Source organism: Augochlora pura, chromosome 5 (genome assembly GCF_028453695.1).
Source record: "Augochlora pura isolate Apur16 chromosome 5, APUR_v2.2.1, whole genome shotgun sequence".
Lineage (NCBI taxonomy): Eukaryota > Metazoa > Arthropoda > Insecta > Hymenoptera > Halictidae > Augochlora > Augochlora pura.
Window position 1 is genome coordinate 9202259 of NC_135776.1, and position 26450 is coordinate 9228708.

Sequence of the window (26450 nt, forward strand, 5' to 3'; positions counted from 1 at the left end):
CGCTACAGACTGTCAACATCGACCCGTCCCTATTGGGAAACCCTGTATTTCAAAACTTCAAAAAATGTTCGTAATGTGGAAGTGGGAACAGCGGTGGAAGAAATGATTGACTCGGTTTAGCTCTACTCAATTTATTACAGAATTACGGTTGGTACAAACCCGCGATGCCCGCGTACTGTACCCGACGAACGCCCTTACTAAACTAACTTACAGACTAGCCGTACGCTCGCTCATGCATTCCCACGAAAATCATTCTTTCTCATTCTCACATTTCGCTTTCACTCTAAACTCACTGAATGCATTCACTCTCTGCGACACTCGAACCAATCGTCCAAACATCCGCTGGACGCTATCGCACAGAACGCAGCCCGGTCCATTCGTCCAAACATTCTTTCGTTCTAAAACTAAACACAGTAATAATAATCACAGCTACACGTTAGCGTCGAAAATCCTTCTCGAAAATATTACTTTCATCTGGAAACAATAAAACAACGAAAACTTAAAAATATTTTCAAAACATTTCAATATTTTTTTGAATCGGAAATCTTTCCAACAAACATTGTTTTCATGAAAATATACGTTTTCTTTTTTAAATTTGAATGAACACCATATTAAATACAGCGCCGTTCTTTGCAGTGATAAAACATTGAAATTCGTAGTTAATGGTTCCAACTGATAAAGTCTAAGAACATTACCCACCGATGGTTCTTAAGTTTATATCGCATTCTGCGTTAATGACGTTTCAAAAATTTAAACTTCTTAGCAAGGATCGAGTATTTTGTATACTATATTTCTGACATTGTCATGGTTAACATGATTTGAAACATAGCTTAGAATATAAAAAGAACATTCGAGCTAGTTAAAAAACAATCACAGAGATTCTTTTTACCATTACCAAATTTACTAAGAATCGATAATTCAATATATTTCATTTCTACTATGACTGCTAAATATTATATGCAAGCAATAATTATAAAAAGCACGAAAATTTCATTGGTGGAAATATTATTTTTACAGAACATGTATTACAAAAGTACGATATAAAGGATAATTATTTTGATAAACAATTGAGCAATTGTTACTAGTAATATAGTAGATATATCTGAGCCAACTAAAATAACATTTGTTGGTCAAACGAGGAACGATGTGAACATTTATTGGTAATTTCAATTTGTCAGTACATAAACAATGTTGGTACAATAAATTATCGCTGAAATCATATCGATAAAAATATTATTAAAAACATTAAACTTCATACATCCTTTTCTCATAAATAATTTGTTCGAAATGCGAACCACTCTTTTGCCTGTGGTAATATATTGGATATGCAGTCAATTCCTATACTTTGTTTGTGATAATATTTTAGTTATCCAGTTTACTCTTGCACCTCGTTTGTGATAATATATAGAATATACATATAGTCTACTCCTATACCTTGTCTGTGATAATATATTAAATATATACTCTATTCCTATGCCTCGTCTGTGATCATATATTGGATGTACAGTTTACTTCTATACCTCGTCTATGATAATATATTGAATATATAGTCTACTCCTACATCCCGTCTGTGATAATACATTGAATATATAGTCTATTCGTATACTGTGTCTATAATAATATATTGAATGCGCAGTCTATTCCTGTACCTCGTTTGTGATAATACATTGAATGAACAGTCGACTCCTATACCTCGTTTGTGATAATATATTGAATATATAGCCTACTCCTATACCTCGTCCGGTATAATACATTGGCCATCCAGTCTACTCTTATACCACATTCGTACCTGTCTATTCTTGGCTGCGTCGATAATTGAAAACGTTTACCACAAATCGCACATTAGATGTCACCACGTAACTAAATATTGTAAATTTATCTACTTATCAACACATTGATACAATTGGCACAGTGTATTAATTAACCCTTTGCACTCGGCTGTCCCCTGTCAGGGGACATCGTAATTCTAGTATATGACTAAACATTAAAGTTTATTAGCGATTTGCAACTATTTCTCGATGTCTACAAATTCATATAAATCGAATATTATTATAAGAATATTATATATGCATATACATACATATATATCGTATATACTATATAATAATATTATTGTTTATAAGCGCTGGTAGGTAACATCCATGATGGCGCCGAGTGCTAAGGGTTAATATAATTTAAACTCGAAATGCAAATTAACAAATTGGCAATGAACATACAGTAATTTTTTAGAACTCGCTTCATATGCTATTTTCTCTAACAAATTCTCTGCAAACGGTTTTTAAAGCAAATAATAAATATAGATATATAATTTAAAAAAGAACTCGTTTATTATCTGTATGTGTTCAAAGATTTCATTTTTGAAGATAGAGTTAGTAGAACACAGTGATTCAAGAAACATTGAACAAACACATTCCTGCTATTATTGTATCTGTTTCCTTAGAGAATATACCTTATCGATTTAATTTTGCTCGCGTATGTATTATAACAGAGATTCCAACACGTTGCTATGAAAAGTTTGTTCAGTCAATGTTCTGTGCTTCTCCTAGTACCATCATGAGTAAGTTAATTTCTACTTTTTATACTAAAGCGTATATTTCTTTACTTAGCATAGATTTTAATTGTTTGTAACGTAGATTTAGTGACCACAATTAAATTGCAGATATTTGTATTCGTGTCGTAGTTAATTATATGATATGTAATTCGTCTATGATCAATCTTTTTTCGTTTAATTAGGTTGGTGCACATGAAATATCAAATTTTGTTTATTTATAAAAGTTATTCTCGTTGCCTTGTCAAATTTTTTAGTAAATATGGATTCGCATAATTTTCTTACAAAGAAGATAATATTTATATAAAAAATATTATGTAGCATAAGTAAATAATATGTAGCATAAGTAAATATTATATAATATAAAGAAATCTGCCATATTGAATTCTGTTCCCGCAATTTTAAAAATCGAGCCGCATGGTAAACTTATGATGGTGATTAGTCCATGTTAAATCTCAAGAGACTTTGCTATGAAAATGAATATTAATAAGTCAATAGTAGTGCGACGTTTTTCTGCATTTTGTTAAATAATAATATAAATAAATGTGGAATGAATAAAAAAACTTATAAGTTTAATACCTTAATTTACATAAAATTTACAAGTTTAATAGCACGTAAAAATAAAATAATACGAATAGTATTATTTAATTTAAACATAAATCGCAAGCAATATCCTTCCCACGTGATTTTTCATTTTTTACTTTAGTTGTAGCAAATAGAACTACAAAACCTTCAACTCATAAAAATTATAAAATTGTCGGACATAATGCCGAGAACTGACACTGCAAGGTTAGTGCACATGAAATATCGGATCGTTTATAAAAATAACTGTGGTATCGCAATCGAGCTTTATAAGTCATACAAATTAGAAAATATGAAGCTCAATTACGTTACCACAGTTATTTCCATAAATGATCCGACATTTGATATGCAGCAACCTAATATCACAGCGCAAGTCTTCGTCATTATGTTCCATGCATAGCGTTCGCACGTTGCGTTTATAAAAATTTTACTGTGAATGGAACTCTTGCATAGTCCGCGTTCAGTTACAGCATTAAAAGAAATTCGATTAGTCTCGAGAACCATTCCCGATTTTATCTCCGAGTGCAATCACAGAAGCGAGCGAGGACCGATCGCGCATAGTTCGTAATATTTACAAGTCGGAACAAGTCCCACAGGTGGGATGATCAAAGTTTCCTAGCCGTGTAACAACAACGCGGCTGTCGCCGTCAATTTCTACCCAATATGTCACGTGGAAACTACGGAATTGCCCGTAGGGCGTCTTTGATCTCGCGACCCCCAGAAGCGTGCTTGTCCACCTTCCGAAAACTCACCCTCCGGGTCGTGTGCCACGTACGCGGTCGCGCGAGGGTTGCTAAATCCAATTTTATTGTTTGCACGCTCAGGAAATCCGGAATTACACGATTTCGGCCGTGGAACGTTAATCGTCGGTACGCGGCGATTTTCGGAACTTTAGCCGTGCCATGTAATTATTCTAGCAAACTTTGACAGGTGGAATTTTGTTATAAAATTTGGTGGAATTTCTCTGCTGACAAAACACTATACTATATACATCTATAGCTTAGACAAGATTGGCTTACATGGAATTATGTACCAATGAAGGTAATTATATGTACTATATATTTTTATTTGTGTATGGTATCGTATTTCTATTGTGTCATATTACATATTTGTTATATTAATACATAAATAAATATGTAATACGATATAATGAAAATATAATATAAAACATAATCATATGACATAGTTATTTGCGTATTATATTATATTTTTACTATATTGTATTACATGTTTATTTATGAATTATAATAAACTTGAAAAAATTTAAAAAACTAGAATGTGAAATATAATATAAAATATATATGAATTTGTATAATTATATTTCCCGTTCCAGTATCTATACATATGAATATATACTAAATATATTGAAATATGTATAACTATGCTTCACATTCCAATTCTTCAGATTATTTCAAGTTCAAATAAACAATTCAGGGAAGCTAAGCGTATAATGCGATAGAAAATGGTAAACAATAAATTTCACTGTGAAAGTTCCGAATATCTAAAGAACAATATATTATATACAATGTTATATAATTACTGGAGAAATGTCGCAGGAAAGTTATTCGAATTCAGAATAAAAAAACAACTGCTTCATTACTTTTACGTATATTACTAATATTTATACTTCATTACTATACATATATGTATGTATGTATGATATATAATATATGAGTTTATACCAAACATAAATCCACGTAAACCAGCCTCGTCGAAGCTAAACATTTCCAAAAGTTATATATTATCAGAAAATAGTAAACTTATAAAAAAAGGGGGCGTTTCCGGGTAAAGAAGGAGCAAAGGTCATTATCTGTCGGCAGAAAAAAGGAGCAGCAGAAGGGCGAGAAGTTGAATCGGCGATCTTTACTGCGTTCGGTACGATCGTAGATCATTCTATTGTTGCGAAGGGGGTGTGTGTATACACATTATAACAGGGGCATAATGGCGCACCGATGTGTACACACAACGGGGACAGAGGCTACACAGAATGTGCGGTGTTTGGTCTCCATTAATATCGGATCGACTCGATGGTTACTGCAGGCCATCTCTTGTATCTCTCGCGCTTTTTTTTATAGGGCCATATGTCTCTTGTGTATCGTGTCCCAGCGCGGGCCGCTCATTTGTCAGCACGCAATCTGGCATTGTCGCGATTTCATGCCGGCAATCAAAACACGTATAGGCAACTCTCGCGTCGAAATCGTGCTCGCATCTTTACCAACAAAATATTTAAACAATCACCGAATTAAACGTTTTCCAAATCGTGTAACGTATTCGTGACGGAAAATAAATTAACACCTTTTCAATTATTAGGGTGTCCCTTATTTTAAATGCGAAATCGATAGACGATATTTGTTTATTTTATAACAGACAGCATTCGATGATAACTAGTAAAACAGTGAGTTTTATTATTTAGTTTACGGTAATTAGTGGCGACGGTATTTGCACGGTTATTTCACTTGTTAGCATTTCGATGTTAAGGTTGCGTGACTTTTATTGTCGGTTTACAGTAACTAAATTTGCTTCGTTGTGTTCCGCGTCTTAAAGTATGTACTCTTCTCTTGATAATTATGATTTTTGCGCTATTTTAATCGCTGTAAGACGTACTCGAGAGACGAACCAATACAATTATCGAGCATGATGGGGCCTATATACATGGAATGTGTTAACAACTGCAATAGATCTGCAGTATTAAATATTATAAATTACTTGAGAAAAAGCTGACGAGTGAAATGACGAAGTTCACGGAACGTTGATTCTTAAATGGGTGAAACGACGAAGATAATGGTTGTGGAGAGAGGATGTTGAAGCGGTAGAAAACGTCGAAAGGCTAAGGAACGATGGGGGGGAATCCCCATAGTGTATAATATCAATGGTCGACGGCTGGGTGGCGATGATCGCATCGCATTAGCAGCGAAGCGTTCTATGAGCGAGACTACCACCAATGCGGCCGCGTCTACGCGCGCTTTCGACCCCAGCAACGTATATATTATAAGCTGGAAGTGTCACCCTAACTGCGGTGCCTCGGTGTAAAATAAACGATACCTAATTATACGCGTCCCGTCTGCGTGAACGCTGAACGCGCGAACCCCCGAGCAAGTGCGCGCGAAGGTGGTCTCCCGCTTAATGGGATTACTAAATTATAATTTAGATTGATTGTCCGTGAACGTTTTCTTTCGCGCGAGTTCTAACCTATATATCAGCATCCGTGCGTCTTTGTCCGGTAAATTTTGAATAATTTTCTATTCCTGACGGTTCGTTTACTTTTCGAAGTATAGCGTAATCTTCATATAAAAGTTTCGAGATATTTAATGAATTGCATTTGCATAAATTAAAATATATTTTTACATTATGCGATCTTTTTATTTAGAATTTTATTAGTCTTGATTGATGGAAATTTATTATGAATATGGAATTTTGTGTGAATACATACGAAAATGTTGTTTTTAAACTTAGAATTGACTTAGACCATTCTCAAAATTAACACTAAATGAATTCCATATAATGTTGAAATTACAACCACCATCTAATGGTTCATTTTTGACGATATCGTAAAAATTACATTGAATAAATTTAATTTAAAATAATGTGGGGTAAACTGACTCATAAACTAATTTTTTTTTTAAATTTTGACTTAGACCACTTTTATAATTATGGGCACATATAAGACAATATAGTATAATCTTTATGTAAGACAGTATAGTATAACCTTTATATAAGACAGTATAGTATAATCTTTATATAAAACAATGTAGTATAATCTCTATATAATTATATAGTATAGATAAGTATAATCAAAGCAGGACTGTGGTTATCTTAAATTTATTCTTTGGAACGATTTCTTTGGCAATCTCCGATGCAGAACACTTTTGTTGAGATCTTAATATTTAAATTGAAAAGTAAGTAATAATAATGTATTTAATTATGCTCTACACTTAAAGCGAAGTCTGGTTATTTGAATAAAAAATTACAAGTGGGATGAAGGTACTTATTACTGTGGTTACAAGCTTCGGTTGCAGTTTTTTGTTTCTCTTGATTGTTTATGGAAACATGATTCTCGAATGATTTTTGGAAAGAATAATATATTTTCAAATATGAGAAGGAAGAGTATATTGAGAAAATACATATAAAATTACTATATAAATATCAGCAAGTAAATATAGATCTGAAATTGAAATAAACGTATACTAAATATGTATCAATATAAATAACTAAATATGCTGATAAAATCAAAATAAATGTATATTAAATATGTATAAATATAAATAACTAAATATAGTGATGGAGTAAAAATAAATGAATATTCAATATGTAAAAATATAGGTAACTAAATATAGTGATAAAATAAACTTAAATGTATTATCACATTCGCATCGGGCTATTTTTCCTTAAATTTTCATAGAAATCGGGGTATTTCTATTCATTTCAGAAAAACACACTTCTCGCAAAACGAGAAATATATAATAATATTTATAGTATAAAATATAAAATATAAAATATATAGTATAAAATATATTAAATGTATAATAAATATACAGATAAAACAGAAATAAATGTATATTAAATAAATATAAATGAAAATGCACAAATGTTAGAAAAAAGGAATCAGAGAAAATCAAACGGACCGCGGCAGAATGTTTTATTCCGCGACTCTGCGGATATCGAGGCGAACAGAACTGCGCGAGGGACATAATTTTTTGTTAGCCGTCGCGATCGCTTTCAGTGTTGTCAATTGCATTTAAAAATCTCGCCGCGCCCCGTCGGCTTCGACATCTGTATGTATGTGTAGAGTTCGGTGTTCGTCGAGGTATGTGTGTCGCGGATCTCGTATTTTTTTCCGTCCGCTCCGGTTGCTGGCAAGAGGGTGGCCCGCAGTGGGTGTGCCTGGCGATGATTAATTAGCGTTTGATGAATATGTATGAGAGAAAGGCAGCCAACTCTACTACACGCGCAAACACAGACCCACCGGGCACATCCCCCGCGTAACAATAACGTCCAACCCTCTTCCGCGACCCCCGGTTTACACCCTGACTCACCCTCTGTCTCTCTCTCTTTCTCGTCCTTTCTCATTCTCTCCTTCTCAAGCTCTCTGTGTCCCATTCTCTCTCTCTCTCTCTTTCTCCTTTCATTTTACCTTTCTCTTTTTCCGTTTTACTCTCTCAGTTTCTCTATCTTTCTCTCTTTCAATGTCTCTCTTTCAATCTCTCCAAACTCTCTCTCTCTTAGTCTTTCCCTTTCTCTCCCTCAATTTTTCTGCAATCTCTCTCTCTCTCTCTTTGTGTCTCAAACTTTCTCGTCCTCTCTCTCAATTTCTCTATAGTTCACTTTCTCATTCTCTCTTAATCTCTCTCTCTCAATCGTTCTCTTTCTTTCTCTCCATCTTCCTCTCTCTCTCTCTCTCAATTTCTCTCTCCATCTTTCTCTCAATCTCTCTCTATCTTTCTCTCTCTCTCTCTCTCTTTTCCTCTTATTCAACCAGTCCCAATCTCTCTCTTTCTCTCTGTCAGTTTCTCTCACAATGTCTCTCTTCCTTGCCCTCTCTCTTTCTCTCTCTGTCATTCTCTCGTTCTCTCTCGCAATACCTAATTCTGTCTCGCTCCCCCGTTGTCGCGCGCCTGCGCCATCCCTCAGCTCCTATGTTTCTCCTCGACGAATTCTGCGACTCCGTCCGTGAGCTGTATAACAATGCGTTTTCGGGCAAAAATTTTGTTAGAGTACGACGTGACGTTGCCTCCCCATCTGTTATGATTTACGTCGAGCCTGTAAATTCAGCATCCACGAGGAATTTCGTTAAAACATCTTACGGAATGGCGAACGCGCTGTAATTTAGTAGTTACTATACACACACCGTGCTTCTACGGTGCTGTTACTTTTTCATGGACCAGCAATTGTTTACACATATATATCGTCATAAAATTTGTTTTATTTATGTAGACGCATTCTCACATTTCTGAACGCTGAATCCATCCGCACTCGTGTCTCCGTATTATGCAGAGACTGTTGGGTGTCCGACCATAAATGACCAAGCAAATATCTATAGATATAATAGAATATATATATATATATATATAATAACATAAAATGGTATAATATACTATAATATAGTATGATATAGTAAAGCATAAATATTAATATTAAATATTAATATAATAAGATAATGTAATATACTATAGTATAGAATGATAATATCAATAATCTAATGTAATACAGCATAGTGTACTATGGTATAGTATAGAATAATAATATTAGTAATCTAATCTAATATAATATAATATGATGTAATTTTGTAAAGTATATATTAATAATATTAGTAATATAGTATAGTATAGAATAGAATAATATATTGTGGTATACTGTAGTATAGCGTAATATAGTACAGTATAGAATAGAATAATATAATACAATGTAATATACATATAGTACAATATATTAAAGTATACTGTAGTAATTGTATAATATAGTATAGTATAACAAAATATACTGTAACATATATTAACACCATAAATACGCTGTTCACTACGAATTGTACCAAACAAACAGCTAAAATGAACTCTTAGAAACGTAAAGATTCACAAAGCAGAATAATGAAAAATATATCACAATTTCCTCACGTTCAAAACCACGAAAATCTTCGACAACGTTGAGAGAATTCAGACGAGAAGGAAATGTGTCTCTTCAGTACGTTCCAGGAGAATGCAATGTCCTGGCGACACGATGTTTCCCGAGAAATCTGCACGCAGTCAATTTAGGGAATCCCCTAGATAGCGTGACGTCTCAGGCATTGTTTTTGGGGGACGCGAACGTTTTTCATCGATATCCATCAAGAGCAGCGGCCCCGGCGTTTGTATCACGGCAAAATATCATCTCTGGATGCGGCGAGGGGGTTTAGATTCCGCCAAAACGCGAGGCTGAAAGGCTGCCGCGCGGATTGTTCGCGCTGCGAGGAGAACAATGCAAACAATGGCGGGGACGTAGCGCTGCGGTGAGACCCGGCTTACGCGGTGAATACAATTACATTATGAACTCGATTACCATTTAAATGGAAACAAACGTGAAATGCTAAAATACACCGATGACTCTCTCTCTCTCTCCGCCTCCACTGGCGAGCTCTCCGCGCCATAGCCTCTGCAACACACGCGAAAATGTGCAACCACCATTCGGGTCCTCGATCATCGGTATGCAAATTGCGTTCACGTGCGCAGGGGTCCGCGTCTCTCGTTCACCCCGCCCAGTTTCTACTTTACTCTACCTTGAAAACTGTCAGCCATGAGAAATTTTAGACCAACCAGCAAGCCTTCGACATTTTCAAATTTTATTCGCTTGTTGCCTCGACTAATAAGGTAATCGAATCTCTCTCTTAAAAATAGTTTGTATAGTGGGTAGTATTTTTAACAATTAAAATACTTAAGCGACGATAAACTTCAATGCCATTTTATATTTTTTCAATCACGTAAGCAACATTTTAAACTAAATCAAAAATTTATTGACATCTGTATACTCTAAAGTACTGTAATCTACATTTATATACTCTAAAGTACTCTAATATACATCTATATATTCTAAAGTACTCTAATATACATCTATATACTCTAAAGTACTCTTATATACATTTATATAATCTAATATACTCTAAACATACATGTACAATATATACTCTATTATACTCTAAAATACCACAAAGAATTATTTAATGACTATACATAGTTATTTAAATATATGAGATACAAGGCAAAATTAACCAAACGTCCGAAAACTTTTATATAAAAAATAGTCCGCCGTCGAAGCGTTTAACAAAGTTTCTGTACGAGGAGCATTCTCGTGCGAAATTCGCGGCGTCGTTTTCCTTTCCGTTTAGTCTCCCCTCTTCGTTTGTCCACCGCCAGAGAGAAAGAACTTTCGTTGAACGTGTCCCATCAGCACCCCAATTCTAATTATTATACATTTAATTTCCTAATGAACCGTATCGGACGACCGGGTCGATGGAACGGCGCGCTCGTGCACTGATTTCACGGGCCACCTGTCGCACTGCTGTCGCGCACTCCCCATTGGTTTCGTCGAATTGGTCACGCAGGGTGTAAGACATTATTCTACACGAAGGGTCAGGATAGGTCGATGAAGACACAAGCTTTTCTCAGGCCCTGTATCTCCGTTAATACGATTGCTAATCATTGCACTGTGGTAACCAGTTTTATATAAATCTTTTATAACGAAATCAAAGTAATTGTTGATTCTGAAGATATTTTCCATTAACCCTTACGGTAATTCTTTAATTAATACATTCGCATTTAGAATACGATCAGTTCTCTTTTATGTCAACATTTTCCCAAGCGTTAAATAAAAACTGTGTTTAATATAACAATGTTTCTTTTTCAAAAAGTGTTGTTTGTAGTTTTAATATTGAAAGATATTTACCATATATACAATTTTATTAATTATATCGATCACCGCATGGATGACGGTTATATTCGACTAAGTATTGAAGTGTTTAAACGTTGCTTTCGTTAAAATGGTAAGGAATTAAATAGCAAAATAAAAATCGTCGAATGACATGATAATAATAGTCAAGAATTGTTTAACCGTCTTAAGACAAAAGAAAGGAAAGGGTTGCAAACGGGAAATACAAAAGGGTAGTTTAATTTTGATTACACGAAAGTGCGTCATTCAACCAACAGGTGTTTAACTATTTAAAAACATAGACGAATTATCAGAAAATACATGATTGTTAATCGTTGCACTTCAATAATCAATTACAAATCCTTAAGTAATTTTTGGCAGTTATTAATATTCTCTTTAAACGTCGCATCGCTTAAGAAGTGAACAAACAGCAATAAGTAGCCATTAAAGTCATCGAAAGATATAATAATATTTTTCAAGAATTGTTTCAAGAGTCTTAGAACAGAAGACCCTAAAGAACGGATTGCAAACATGAGATACGAAAGAATAGTTTAATCTCGAAGTCAAGAGATTGCCGTGAAAATTTGCCATTGTTGAAATGCTTATGAACACAGATAAATTCCCAAGAAAATACAGGTGACGTTTAAGAGCCGATGAAAGGGCTGGCGAGGGAAATTTCAACTGGTACGCGCGCGGTTAGGAGTCGGCTATTCCTTTGCAGGCGAAGGTCCGTCGGCGAACATACGGAGGTAGAAAAAAGAAAGAGAAGGGAGGAGAACGGATCCTTTGTAGATAGATAGGTGCGGTCACTGTCAGGAGGGTTGACAAAGGCTGACCGGGGGTAGATACATTCAAATGGTAATCGGCGCGCGTCTAACATACACCAATCCTCCGACCCCCGTGCTCACGCTTAAGGGGGTGCGAGCACACCCTTGGTATACACCCTGCACATTCGCACCAGAATCCAACCAAATATTGGCAATATCATCCCTAGCATTGCTCTCCGCGACCTGCCTCCTACACTCGGTGGGAAACGATGTCCATTTGAATGCACGATTCCATTACTGATGTCGATATATCGGCCGGAGGATCTTATGGGATTACGATTTCAAGGAAAATCTGAAAGAACGCCATGGAACTCGGTCATTTCGCGATGCCAAGCACTTCAGTTCTATAATAATTATTATTTTATTCGTAGCCGGCGACGTGGCCAGATTACGAATTTTAATCGTTTCTTGTAAAAGTAATAATATAGTAATAGATAATATACATATATAATAATACTATACAGTATAGCATATATGTATAGTGTAATATAGTAATAGAATAATATAGTACAATAATAGACATAATAATAGATAGATAGTATAATGTACTATATAGTATATGTATAGTATAATATAGTCGTAGATCAATAATAAACTCTAAAACATGTAAGGCATTTAAAAATGCGATTGCATTATTTTGGAATCCATTAAATATTGAAGAGAGAAAGAAATGTTTATTTTGCTTCTTGTATATTTTGTTCTTAATATGTATATAATTCTTACTTTTGCTCGTAAATTAAAAACGCATTTATTGCTAGACTTGGGTAAAATAAAAATTTTATGTGACAATCATACAAAATAAATTTTGTATATAAATATGTAATTTCTGTAAATAGTTTTAGTCAACTAAAGGTAGTGTAAAAATATTAATTTTTCTAATGTCTTTATCGAGCACTATTTCTCCTATGAATTTTTACAATAAATATGTAGAACCCGTAGCTTTTGTTAGTTGGTTACTCATTTACTACAACTCTCGCGTATATGATTAACTATCTTACCCTTATAGAATAAAATCAAATCCTATTATAATGTATTATACAATGTCAGGTTATGTCATGTGACATTACAGTACAATCTATTACGTTATATTACATTTATTTAATATTACATAATATTATATAATGTGATATTATATTATATTATATTGTATTTATATCATATTATACAATGTGATATTGTATTATAATCTACTACACTATATCATATTATATGTATAATGTGATATTATATGATATCATAATGAACTACATAATATCCTGCATCATTTGATCTGCTTTACAGTATACTATGTATATTATACTATGTTATATGAAACCAACTTTACTTATTCTCTTTCCTTGAGATATTTAATTTATTTATCACTCTTTATGTACAGTGTTGCATAGCAAAGCATAGTATAGTATAGCATAGTACAACATAGCATAGCATATCATAGCACAGCATAATATGGCATAGTATAGCATTGCATAGCATACCTTAGAAAATCGTAGCATAGCTTAGCATACTATGCGTAGCCTTAGATAGCACAGCATAGTATAAAATGTCCTAGCATAACATAGCCTATCATAGTATAGTACAACATAACATAGTATAGCATAGCACAGCATATCCTAGCATAGCTTGGCATAGTATACTATAGTATAGTATAATATAAATTTGCTTTATTCTCACTCCATATTTCTCCGGGCTTACATGCAATGGATTATATTTACATTTTCTTAGAGTCCCTAAGAAAGGCTCACTCTAACGTTATTGTACCTATCGATACAAATGTTAATTAGAAAAAAATGAAAATTGACCTGCATTAAATTCCCGCCGGTTAAGGTTAATAAACAAAAGCATACTAGTGTACGGTTGCGGAATGTGTAATAGGACTGCGACTACCCTCGCAGGTCCGCGATCGATTGATAAGTTAAGCTGGCGTTCTTCCATGTAAACGTCTACTTATCTGACTGGTCGTAATTATCGGAGATCAGGTCGTCGCAACAATTATCTCGTAAAACGCTTGGCAAGGCTTTGCCCAGCCGTATTCGGTATTCACGGATAAATCTGTGATTCGCGATCGGTGTTGATTCAATGCGAGCAGCGCCGCACGTGCGCCGATGTGGACGTACGCAAAGCTCCCGCAACCCGAACTTCAGCACGCGCCTCGATTATGCGATTACGCGATTACGCGTGTCGGCCTCCGGTATCACGGTTACGGGGGTGCTGAAGGAGACGCCTCGTGGATGATACCGTGCGCCCGCGCAATGACGCGGAAGATTCTTTCATTGCCCTCGAAACGGGGTCCCGTTCTATTTTCTAACGAACGCATCTGTCGTGGCTCAGGACATTTTCAAATATCATTGTTATTGCGCTGAATCAGCGTTCGCTAAGATAAAAGTATCGCGACAGTGACGAAATTGTAATTAACCCTTTGCGGTCGAGTGACGACTCTAAGGCGCCGTTAGAAATGGTCGAGCCACGCTTCGAAATAATTTACTTATATTTAACCTTTTGCACTACGCATCATCATGAATGCTACCTACCAACATTTACGAACCTTTGTGTTATATAGTATACGTTTGAAATAAAAATATTATAATAATATTCGATTGATATGAATTTGTAGACATCGGGGTATATTTGCAAGTTATATTTGCGAGTTCTTGAGAACTTGCTTTATTTTAAGCCTTTGGGCGTTCTTTAAACAAGAACTATTTATAAAAATAGTACATAATATTTTGCATTATACTATTCTACTATAATGATTGTACTATTTACGATTGTATATTATTACAATTTTACTACTTACAAAAATAATACAATTAAGCTTAAAGAGTATAGGTCGAAATTCAAAAATACTAAAATTCTTTAAAAAAATCAAGAAATTCTAAAGTGACTCTCTCTCTCTCTCTCATACTATTTCTAACAAATTCAAAACATTCTGCACAAAGTCTAATCAATTATAATAAAAAGAAACTTATTATACCTTTTATTCTTAAAAAATTGAAACAAAGCCAACACTTAGAAATTTCTATACTCTTAGAAATACTAAATCTTTTACTTCGGAAGTAACAACAGTCACATAGGTTAGTTATGTCGAAATGGTGCGCCGTCTTTGCAAACAATGTTACATTTAAACCTTCTAGTGCCGACCAAAAGAATCGCTGATAGCTGAGCAAAGTGTACAAAACTCGTTTGATGTAGTTTGATCAAGTTTCCGAAAGAAATTGCAAGAATTTCGTAAAATAGCATAGCCTAGCGCAGTATAGTGTAGCTTAGTCGAGCATAGCATAGCCTAGGACAGGGGTCGGCAACCTTTTTTGTCCGCGGGTTTAAAATGATCCAAAATGTGAGTATTAAAGAGACGATTGAGTTAGAAATATTTTCACATCATGTGAATATCATCACATCATATTTAACATCATTGTGCTATTTATTTCGACTTTTAACCCCGAAATATTTTTTTTCTTAATTTTTAATAATACAGTGATATTATGCTTTATTTCAGGAACTAAAGTGGGATACTTGAAATTATCAAATGTGTCACTTGGTGACTCGCGAATTAAATGTTGCCGACTCTTGGCCAATCATGTATTTCTGCAATTATCAATCTTTTGACCAGTGTCAGAGAGAAAGTTTTTTTACATCTAACTATGACATAACATTGACATGGTCTAATATAGCATAGGGTAATATGTAATCTTAACATGACCTTAATATCGCCCATCATAACATAGCACAGCATAGTCTAGCATAGCATGCTTTAGCATAGCATATCCTAGGACGATATAGCATGGCAAAGCATATTATAGCACAGCATAGTATAGCACAGCATAGTATAGCACAGCATAGTATAGTACAGCATGGCATAGCACAGCATAGTATAGTACAGCATGGCATAGCACAGCACAGCATAGTTTGGCATACTGTAGTATAACGTAGCATATCCTAGCAATGCAAAACACAATATAGTCTAGCATAGTCTAGGATAGTATAGCACGGCACAACATAGCATAGCACGGTATAGTATAGCACAGCAGAGCATAGCTTAACATACTGTAGTATAGCGTAGCATATCCTAGCAGTGCATAGTACAACATAGCATAGTATGACCTAGCTAGCATAGCCTAGCTGTAAAACTTATCACCACCAAATTCAAAAAGTGAGGAGAAGTAAGAAATGAAATTGTTATTTAATAAAAGTAAGAAAACAATATTTCTTCAAAAGTAACCAACAGGAACGATATATTGTCGTTCGACATTAAGAGGGTTAAAATGGTAGTAAGGCAGCTAGGTCGCCTAACGTGTACTTGGCCTGTGAACCGGGCCAGCAGCAAGAATAGGGGTGGTAGGAGTGATACACAGCGTCGGCACGAGCCGACACGTGGCAGCGCAGCTTTATACAAACAGCATTATGCACGCCCGTGCTAACATAAATTACTGCGGGTTTAATATTGGACGTCGGCGTTGCCCGTGGCCGACCACCTCCTGAGCAAAACATGTTAAATGCGGGGAACGAGTCACACGAGGCCCCCGATGCGAGCGTTTACTTCGATTCTTCTCGATTTCAGGTGTCCTCCTTATTATTAACACCTGCGTCCACCGACTGAAAACTGCGTTTCACGTTCCAAAGTCTCCGAGTACAATTTTATCCGCTGAGATTAAGAGATTAACAGATTGTTTTTACTGGAAAATCATTTATGTTATTTTTATCGAACAGCTCAAATGACGCGTTTTTCAATTTTAATTGGATCGTGGAAACGAGCCGACGATTTTTAGAACATTTATTTTGATTGGTTTGGAATATCGGAGATGGTCAACTTATAGTTTACAATTTTTCTCGATATTTATTATTATTTAGAGTGATATTACATATAATATCATATATGATGATATATTATTCTATATTATTATTATTATTCATGATTATACGTGATATACATGTTATACATGATAAAATACATGTTTATTTTATATATGAATCTATAAGATATTAATCTAAATAATAATATATGTAATATCAATTATATTCATATGTCACGGATACTACGTATATTACTATTTACAATAATATTTTCTTTACTACTATTATTATATATTATTAGATTTATAGACTGTATTACTATTTTGGGTGATATTTGGAAATATAATAATCTAATTTTTGTATCATGTGAAAAAAATTAAAAATTTTTGACCTAATAATTATTTAAATACCTAGTCGTAAAAACAAATATATGTATAGATCTACATTTATATAGATGTAAATTATGTATAAATCATACATAGATCCATATTCATTATAAATATGGTATAGATCCATATTTATGAAGACATAGATTATGTATAGTTTATATAGGGATCCATATTTATATAGATGTAAATTATATATATTCACATTTATATAAATATAGATTGCATATACATTACACTATTCAATTTTTAAGTTGCCGTTACCCTAGTTCATTTTCAAATCATCTTCAAAGTACAGCGAATATAACCTTCTATATGAAACCTTCGCGACGAACCTGACTTATTATACTACAGTGTAAATTGTCAATAAATTAATATCAAGGAAATGAGTCTCAGATATTATTGCCTCAAGTTTGCTCAATTCAGCCAGGCCCTAGTATCATCTCGGCGATTACGATCGTAGAATCGATGGGAAGAATTTAATCGCTACATCGAGCAGGATAGAAACAGCTGGCTACTACTTAAATGTAAATGAAGACGGAGCAGTAGCCGCGCATGAATGGCGGCATTCGAGGAAAGGTCCCGGTTAAATTTCACAATAAGCTCTTTCACGGCTGCTGAACGTGAAACCGCTTGTAAGCGACTTCGGGGAGTCTTACGAGAGACGCCCTTGGGAAGTAGCCCGAGCAGCGACTGTAAAGGCGAGAATGAACGAACGGAGGGAATGAAACGGGTTCGATAAGTGGACACCCCGTGGAGAATGACGGGATGCAGGCCGCGTCGCGGGCTACACGCCATGAATTAAAAGACGGGTTGCCGGGCCTGGCTATGAATGGATACAGATCAGAAACGAAATTCTTCCTCGTTCAAGAATCTTTCGAGTGCGTTCGACAACAGCCTTTCATCTTTAATCCCCGTGAAACGGAAACGGATGTTAACACTTTGCACTTGGAACAATTCTGACTGGAAATACTAAATCATTTCTCTGGCTTATTGTATTTCCATCTTGTATTACAAGGTGTATCCTATGCATTAAAAAAAGAGCTTTTAGTACTCTTGTTCGTACTTTTTGTTGATACTGTAAATATTAACCCTTCGCACTCGAAACAATTTTAACTGTAAATCTAGAATAACTTCTCTGGCTTATACTATTTCCATTTTGTATAACAAAGTGCATTCTTTGTATTGGAAAAGGATTTTTAGTACTCTTATTCGTACCTTCTACAGATGCTGCAAATATTAACCCTTTGCACTAGGAGTCATTTTGACTGGCAAACTAAAATCATTTTTCTAGTGTCGATATTTTATGTGAAAAAGTGCATTTTATGCATATAAAATTGATTCTTGTGACTCATATCAACAATTTTACTTTTTTAACAATTTTTTGTTGGTATGAAGATTATTTTGAAACGTGGTAGATTTTAGTGGTGTCGTCAGATTCTTTTACTGCACGCTTCATAAAATAATAGAATAGAGTATAAATATATAAATATATATTACATTATAATATTATTATTAGAATATGGAGTATATTTAAATATTATATTAGAATGCTGTAAAAGAATATTATCATTGGAATATAAAGTATATTTGCATATTGATATTAGAATATCTTAGCACGAAAATGATTAAACATTCTTCCATAACAATCGAAACAAAACCATGAACTTGGTTACTTTCCTGACCCAACGCTACCATCGTTTACCAAAATCGATTGCAATTCGACTGCTTCAAGCTACGCTCGATTCGTTCGATTTCTTTTATCGTTTTACACCTAAAATAGAGATTCGCTACTTTTATTTTATGAAATTTTTAATCATTCCAAAGGAACGCAAGAGAACTGCAACGATTACAGCATGGAAACAGACGAAGTCCGTTATATTCGGAATCCTTACCCCCTGCCAGATATAACTCGTGAAGGAGAATGGACACGGCGACCGGTTCTAGGTAAAAATGTTTATCCGCAAGACAAAGGATGGACCGCCAATTTGAAGCCCTACGAACGCCTATTCGCTCATCACACGTTGAACAGTATTCGAAAAGATGCTAGACTAGTTAGGACGAAGGTAAGATATTCTATTTTAACTAATTTGTTTTTATAATTTAGAACGCGGTTGATGTATTCGCGGTTTCATCAACTCCACCGATATTAACCCTTTGCTCTCGATTGACGAAGTTATATAACCTTAATGTAATCTCGAGGCAGTATTAAAAAAATTGCTATATTATTTTTTGAAAGAATTTTTAGGTTATTTGTGTTTGTATTCGAGAAATTTGAAGAAAAAGGAGCTTTTATAATAAATTATAAAAATAAATATAATAATATTATAATATAGTATAATATAATGTTATAAATGTAAATATATATATATATATATAATATTACAATATAAATATAAGCTAAGAGTCAAAGGATTCAATTTTCTATTTGTCCAAAAACACATTTAAGATTATAATAATCAAATATCAATCTCGATAGAATAAAATAATCTAAATTTTGTTTATCGACTATTTTTAAAGCTTTCTTTATAAATACATTTACTTGCAGAACGTCAAAACTGTTAATATTAAATTTATTATACTATTTGTTAATATCAAGCTACGAAGCTACGATAAACAACGGAATTTTTTGGATGACAGAAAGAATAAATTTATTCGAGAGAATAAATGACGTAAATAATATAACATAAATTAGCATAAATTACATTATATCTGCGATTATCTTTCAGGTGCCTAATGATGCTCTCGACTTAACCCTTTCGACGATCTACGTTCACAATAAAGACACCCTGGTGCCCAAAGTGTACGTTCCTATGCAGCCAGAAGCTCTAGGAAAAAAGACGTGGCGCGTTTTAAAAAACAAAATCGAAGTAAGTATTCACTTTATTTTTGTCCAATCTCCTCGCTAACAATTTTATTAATTATTAATTCACTTAACTGTAATATCATTTAATGAATGATTAATTTTAATTCCTTCGCATTTAATCTTATTCATAATTATCGCGTTTAATCTTATTAATAATATATTAAAAATCATTTAACTTACTTGATATAACAAAACGAACCAAACTTGGTATTATTTCTTTTCCGTTTAATTGTAATTCCCCTTACTTTTAATTTTAATTCTATTTTAATTCCTTTCACGTTCAATTTTAATTTTACTTCCTTCCGAATCGCAAAATAGTTTCGAAGATTTTGGACAGTTTCGGAGCTAATACGTTGTTCTCGAATTACTTTAGGTGTACCATACACCAGCAGTTCCCAGCGACGAGGAAGAAAAGGATCCTGTTTCGTCGTTACTGAGCCACTGTTATCGTGGCCCGCTGCCAGAGCGAAGAGTTCATCCGAGTAGCGTGAAATTAAATATCACCGGGCCACACTCGGTTCAATCTAATCCCGGATACAGTCGCAAAATCGACGGAACTTTTTACGGTATTTAAACACGGATTTGTGCAATGTTTGAAATGGAAACTCGGCCGGCGAAGCTAAGCTAACAATCCTATTTGAGGAAATTAAATCAACGATTTTATGATTATCATTGATAAACGTGGATCGACACTTTTACGTGTTTATAGAAAGCTGTTCAATTTGCAATCGTTTCATTAAGGAATTTATATTATCACGGTGGCTTTTATACATACACGTTCGATAATTTATTTTTTAAATGTTTACATTGTGCGTTAATTGTGTTAGGTTTTTTTTTATTCGTAACGCTAAGAAATAGAATGTTTAAATTGAAGAAATTGTAATGTATACGGTTTTATATATGTGTTTGTTAATACTGTAATGTATATGGACGTTTTGGTGAATTTATAGGAAATTGAAATCTTTGGGGGAATTTTGACATTGTATATTAAATTGTACGCTTTATGTATATTGTAAATGTGAAATATATTGTGAAGTATTATATGATGAATGTTTTAATATATGTTATATTAGAATAAGTTAACCTAAATTTCGAACAGAAATAATCATAAACATAATCTAAATTAAATAGTAAATATGATCACAAACATACGTTCATATGTATAAAAACCATTGATAAATAGGCAATAAAATAATGATAAATATTGATAAATAATAAATAAAAATAAAATATAATATTGGTAAATAATAAAAACATTGATACTTTCTTATGGTTTAAGACATTTCGATACGAAATGTAAATATATAAAACGGAAATATATAAAACAATTTGTCTAGCTTATAGTATTTCTGTTCTATATAACAAAGAGCACCTTTATACATAAATTAATTCACTAGCTCCATCAATTTCACTACTTAACAACTCATCAATCTAAACTTCATTGTCATAAAAATTATCTGAGCACCTGATAAAACAATTTTAGAGCTGCCTCAGAGATTCGTTACTCCAGCGCAAAGGGTTAAAATTACTCAAACCATAATCAAAAACTTTCACTCACATACATTCTATTTTCTCTATAATTTCTTTTTGATAACAAATAAAAAATTGCATCATTCTATATTCATTTACATTATCCATTCTCTATTCGTCTCACCAGTATACGTTAACGCGAATATTCTTTATAAACATTGTACAAGTGTCGGAAACTATTTTCCAGGGTCTGTACTAAGCAATGCTAAAAGACGTAAAGTCTCGGACAAATAAATAAATTTAATTTAATTCAATAGTATTCATATTACCTATTTTATTTATATTATTTATAGCAACTCTTAAATTTAAACTTTATTGTCATAAAAATGATCTCAGAACCTAATAGGATAATTTTAGTGCTGTCTCAGAGAGTCATCAGTTGAGGAGCAAAGGGTTAAAATTATAGACCAAGGAATGACATTATCATCTCCTTTGCGTTGCCGTCGTATTGACAAATTTGTTCGACAGATATCTCGATACCATAATACAATCCCTTTGGAGCCTTTGGTCGCAGCATCCAGTTGCCGCCCTTTCAACGCGGAGCGCGAGCACGGTCACGAAGAGGCACGGATCGGCGCGTGAGTCAGTGCACAGGACGTTCTCACTGGTGGTGAGCAGCCGAAGGGACAGAATGTCCCATTACCCGGGTAATCCTTGTTTGTAATAAACCAGCGCCCCGCTGCCAGGGGGGAGTGGCGGCCACCCTCGCCGCATAACGTCGCAGAGGTGGAGCCATCTCCGCACGCATATGCTCCTCATGGAATATCATTTATGTTTCACCCCGTGCAGACGTCTATCCCCGTTTGACCTGCTACGACCCCTCTGGGCCACCCTCTTTCGGTAGACACCTCGATCCTTATACATACGCCTAATCCGGCCATGATTGCCGCGGCGACCGTCTCTCGTCACGAAAACTTCTCCTCGGCTTGTGCGCCTGCTCGATGATGCTCACCCTTTTATTTTCCGCTGGCGAAGAAATCGTCGTTTTAACAATGCTGCGAGGCGAGTCCGTGGACCGACATAACTGTTCCACTATGCTTTAGGTATTGTTAAATACCGATCATATATTAATTAAAAACGATTAAAGTCGTTTGACGAATAAATATTTCAAAAATTAGACGATTATCGATGTAATTCGAGAAAATTGTATTTTATTCTGGAAAAATGATTAAAGATTACTAGTAAGGAAAGGGCGGAGAAAGGAAAGGAAACATAACTATTTGAGTATGCTTTAAGTATTGTTAGTATAGACTGAATAATAAGTAGCGAATAATAAAATGCTGGCAGGCTGGAAAATAAAGTTGGAGGACTGTTTGGCGAATAAATGTTTCAAAAATTGGAAAATTATTAATGGAATTGACAAAAATTGGATTTCAATCTGAAAAAAACGATTTTTAGTTTAATAATAAGAAAAGGGCGAACGAAGAAAAGGGAACCTAAACATCCGAATATGCTTTAGGTATCTTTTTATACTGTATATCTTTATAACCCTTTGCACTCGAAACTAATTTAATTCGATATTTAAAATAGTCTCTCTGATCTATAGTATATTCATTCGAAGTGACTTACTGTATTTTATATGATGCATTTACTACATTTATTATAATATAATATTACAATGTTAAACAATGTTAAATAATGTTACTATAATGTTAGAATTATTTTGAAACGTGATACAATAATTTCTCACAGCGTCTCAGAATCGCCGCTCGAATGCAAAGAGTTAATAAAGTAACAACAGGCTGGAGAAATAAACTTCGGAGCTCTATTCGCCGAATAAATATTTGAAAAAATCGTCGATTATTAATACAATCCACAAAAATCGAATTTTAATCTGGAAAAAATTATTCTAGTTTAATAATAAGAAAAGGGTGAACAAATAACTTTCACTTTGCAGATAACGCAAAGATAAATAAGTTCTCGTTCAGTGAGCATTATTTGCATCGTTGAGTGAGCGTCAATCGTGGCAGCGAATCGCATAATTCTTTCGTGAATTACATCGCGTCGAATGTCTATTGACGTGGACACTTTTTCTTGCCGGTTGGGGTGCACGGAAAGTGCCGGGGAATAAGGGTAGAGCGATCTCAGACCGTCGTGGGTAACGAGCGAGGTAACCAGCCAATTACTTGGCTGAACGGTTTTATTTGTATTTAATTCTTATTTAATTTACTTTTTACGGTCTTCTTCGCTGGAGATCCGTTAACGAAATGGAAGATTTCAACGTCGTTGCGAATTCACGAGTCGTAGCGACACGATGTAATTAATTTTCGAAAGAATTATTATAGGAAAATTTAGAATTATTATAGGAAAACGTTTATGCGAATTATGGTTCACGCGTGAGACATATTTGGTACGTTTTATAAATCGAAGAGTTATTGATGAAAATGGAAATAATATTGTAAGGGTGTAAATGTTAGGATGTACATTTGGTAGAAATGAAATTGATAATTAAAGGTTTACGAAGTTTTTATAGTTGATAGGTATTTTATAGTTGGTTATTTCTGCTGATTTGGTCGCGGAATATATTTAGTTATATTATTTTAATTGTGTTGCAGTGAATTATGTTGTATCGTGTTTCGTATATATCATACTCAATACTTACTTATTATACTACTTATATTACGCGATCGAATTTTAATTTGGGAAAGCATAATTTACCTATATTATATTATATCGTACTTATTATATACTATATAAAATTAGTATATTTATAAAATAAAATACTATATAAAATCATTTATATATAGTCTATATAAAAACAACGTAACTTGTTAAAACTCATATATTTTTCAGTGATGGTTATAATTATACCACATCTTTGGTTAAAATGATCTCTGTTTGGTAATAGTTAGAATTTAATTTATTTAGAATAAAAAAAAAGGAATCAATTATTCTCGTCGAATTTTCGTCGTTTGTCTATTGGCGATTGTTTGCGAAATCACGAATTTTCGTCAAGCAGACGAATACGTATTAAGCATTACTGCCTACGCTTAACCCCTTGCACTACGACTCCTTTCACGCTGCGTCGATTAGCGCTTATTTGTCTTTAATATTTTCCTTAATAGGACCATATAATTTTTGAATTTTCTATTGTCTTTATTTACTTTCGTTTCTAGACTTTTGATAACGAAAGAATTGAATTTGATTTAGATTTAAAAGAAATTAATAGTATTTATATATAGCAGATGTTACACGAAATCTTCATCACAAGTTTGACTCGTTATTATAACGTAAGGGGTTAACGCATTATTATATCATGCTTTCGCTTCGTGTAACCGTGAACGCGTGTTGTATACCGGAGACAAATAGAAGGTAATGGAAAGAATGATCGATTCTCTATCTTCCCGATTTCCGGCGCGCATACGTTTACTCGGAAGGAAATTCTGCGTAAAAGTCGCGGCAAAGTCTCATTGATCCTGGCGGGATGAAGTTGTTATTCCAGTGAACTTGTTACGTTATATTTATCAGCGCGGTGCACACTGCCACCACCCGTCGGGTTTTATCGTTCCTTTCGTTCCCATTTTTGCTTCCTCGACTTTATTCACCTACGTACTGTCAAGACAAAGCCGCAAACGACGTTATAAAGGACAGCCAGAAATAGGCTGTATTAAACGAACGACGCCAGTGATTTTTCCTGACGTTTACCATTCGCGAAATCAACTATGCGGTGAATCATTCGAATATCCATTTAAATATAAATTTGTGTACCGTTCGATGACGAATTATTTTACAGAAACACGGGAACTTTTTTACGGACGATTTAGAACTGTCTAAATATATTATTTAAATCATCTATATTTGTTTGAACGTGGATATAATTTTTGTTAATTTGTGATAGCATTATTTTGTTAATTTATAACAGCGTTATTTTGTTACTATGACAGAATTATTTTGTTCATTCATAACAGTGTTATTTTGTTACTATGACAGAATTATTTTGTTCATTCATAACAGCGTTATTTTGTTACTATGACAGAATTATTTTGTTAATTTATAACAGTAGTTGATAAAATTGTACAGTGCTGGCAAGTGTGATGCTGGTAATTGTAATTGCAGTTATTTTACAGCACAGAAATATTATCTTTTACACATGTGTTTTCACATATAAATTTTGTATATTTCCCAAAACATAAATATTTAATAATAGCAAGTCTTATAAAAACTAGAGCTATGTGAATTTTGTATTCGTCAGTTAGTAGATTAATGACGAATATAATAGTATTTATTAGCATATTTGAGTAAACGATTTATTGAAAAATACTATTTTATTTATGTATATCTCTGTTGCTTATAAAATTAATTCTATCGCAATGTCAATCTAAGGATTGTAAAACTACAGATAAATTGAATATTAAATTTCACTGATATTACTGTGTTAATTTACATTTATGGTTTACGTATTTGTAGCCTAGTGTAATAAAACATTCTGTAAATTTTTATAGAAAATAAAAATCGTATCTAAACTGTACTTACAATTGTTTATTCTATTATTAAGTACTGTCAGCCAAGAAGCTATTTTTTAAAAACTACTT

General features: G+C 33.8%; 1 protein-coding gene across 1 annotated transcript; it reads left to right on the forward strand.

Moving 5' to 3' along the window:
- Positions 1-2540: 2540 nt before the first annotated feature.
- LOC144470136 (cilia- and flagella-associated protein 276) lies at positions 2541-21228 on the forward strand. The gene is made up of 4 exons (XM_078180991.1): positions 2541-2557; positions 19350-19588; positions 20252-20392; positions 20762-21228. Exons 1-4 carry the CDS (start codon positions 2554-2556, stop codon positions 20960-20962), a joined length of 585 nt encoding a protein of 194 aa, XP_078037117.1. The 5' UTR covers positions 2541-2553; the 3' UTR covers positions 20963-21228.
- The last annotated feature ends 5222 nt before the right edge of the window (positions 21229-26450 follow it).